At 46.6% G+C, this 1,729-nt stretch overlaps 1 protein-coding gene across 1 annotated transcript in view; it reads right to left on the reverse strand.

Annotated features, from left to right (window-relative positions):
- Positions 1–1,729, reverse strand: part of SIL1 (SIL1 nucleotide exchange factor) — a 397,052-nt gene that overhangs the window by 190,239 nt on the left and 205,084 nt on the right. Inside the window, exon 5 of the mRNA XM_007938964.2 lies at positions 357–456. Within this exon, the coding sequence (XP_007937155.2) occupies positions 357–456 (100 nt within the window). The remainder of the gene's footprint in view (positions 1–356; positions 457–1,729) is intronic.

Here is a 1,729-nt window from a genome sequence, read left to right on the forward strand (position 1 = left end):
TCATGTTGTCAGAAGGGACCATTCCCTGGAGAAGGATGTCATGCTTGGTAGGGTGGAGGGTCGACGAAAGACGGGGAGGCCTTCACGGAGATGGACTGATACAGTGGCTGCGATGATGGGCTCGAGTATAGCATGGATTGTGGGGCTGACGCGGGATCGGGCAATGTTTCGTTCTGCTGTGCATGGGGTCGCTATGAGTCAGAAACGACTCGACGGCACTTAACAACAACAACAACAACAACAACCCATTTCTTTGTTGTAGTGGATCTGGATCACTTGTCTGCCCATTCTATTCTTGCCCAACATCAAGCTGTCTTGAGCACTTAGATTAACTCCCTGAGAAGAACGTCACTTACCTTGTCTTCCTTTGAACTCTCCTTCTCTGCCCCCTCCTTGAGTTTTGCCAGTGCACTCTTGAGGTCTTGAGATGTGTAGGCATTAGTGTTGATGTCCAACCTGTCCAAAGAGAAGCTGAGAGTCAGGAGGGAGCCAGAAAACTCTCATGGGGCTGGATCAGGCCAGCTCTAACTCTGAGTGCACTATCCTGCCTTTGCCTTTTGGCAGACAGAGGTCTAACAAGATAACCTTCCTTGAAGTTAGGGGTAAAGACACCTGAAGGTGGGGTCATTTCATGAGAAAGAAGGAAGGGCATGGGAGAGACAAAAGTCTATCACAGATAGAGAGCATCAATCAGCTGTTCACACTGAAACATACCTGAAGTGTCTCTGTGATGCTGTTCCCTCAGCACATGCCAGGGCAGGACTGACTGGAGGGCAGCAGTAACAGACACAAGGAATGACATGCACCCTATTTACATATTCTAGGAAACAGAACAACAGGGTCCTGAGCCCCACTATGTGTGCCAGATCTGGTTTGACAAGGCAGTCTGTCTTCACAAAAGTGGGTTGGATAAATTCTGACCTTAATTAAGATCAATTCCTGGACACAGAGGAAGTGCAGGAGGTATGTTCTTACCAAACAATGGAATAGGTTTGAGATACTGAGGACAAGAATCTAGGACAGCCATCTTCCTCAGTCAGCCTCCAAGGTGAAGGAGGAACAAAAATAAAACCATGTGGCTATAATCTTGGAAACCTGCCAAAGACTGAAGAGTAGTATCCCCACAAAGACTTATGGAGCTGATCCAAGTAACAGCCATTCATCTTGACTGGACAGAAGGCAATCATGAGGGACAAGATTTTACCACTAACCCTGATTTCAGTTCACTGAGCAGAAGTAAGTAGAAAGGTGATAAGGACAAAGGGAAGTGGGGAATGTGGACTATGCTTCAGAAGAATATTAAGTTACAGATAGGCTAAGGATAACCCAGGAGATTTTAGAGGTCAGGGAGGAATGAATTGCTATGGATTAAATTGTGTCCCCAGAAAAGTTATCTCAACACCCTAACCCCTGTATTTATAAATACACCTTGTTTGGAAATCAGTATTTTCCTGTTATGTTAATTAGCAGGGTGGGTCCTAAACCTAATCACTTCTCAGTGGTTGTTGTTGTTGTTAAGTGCCGTCAAGTCGTTTCCAACTCATAGCGACCCAATACACAGGAGAACGAAACACTGCCCGATCCCGCACCAGCCCCACAATCCCTGCTATACTTGAGCCCATCATTGCAGCAACCATATCAATCCATCTCGTTGAAGGCCTCCCCCTCTTTCGTCGACCCTCCACCCTACCAAGCATGACATCCTTCTCCAGGGAATGGTCCCTTCTTA

Source organism: Orycteropus afer, unplaced genomic scaffold (genome assembly GCF_000298275.1).
Source record: "Orycteropus afer afer isolate SDZICR_OR568_19922 unplaced genomic scaffold, OryAfe1.0 scaffold00056, whole genome shotgun sequence".
In the NCBI taxonomy this organism is placed as follows: Eukaryota; Metazoa; Chordata; class Mammalia; order Tubulidentata; family Orycteropodidae; genus Orycteropus; species Orycteropus afer.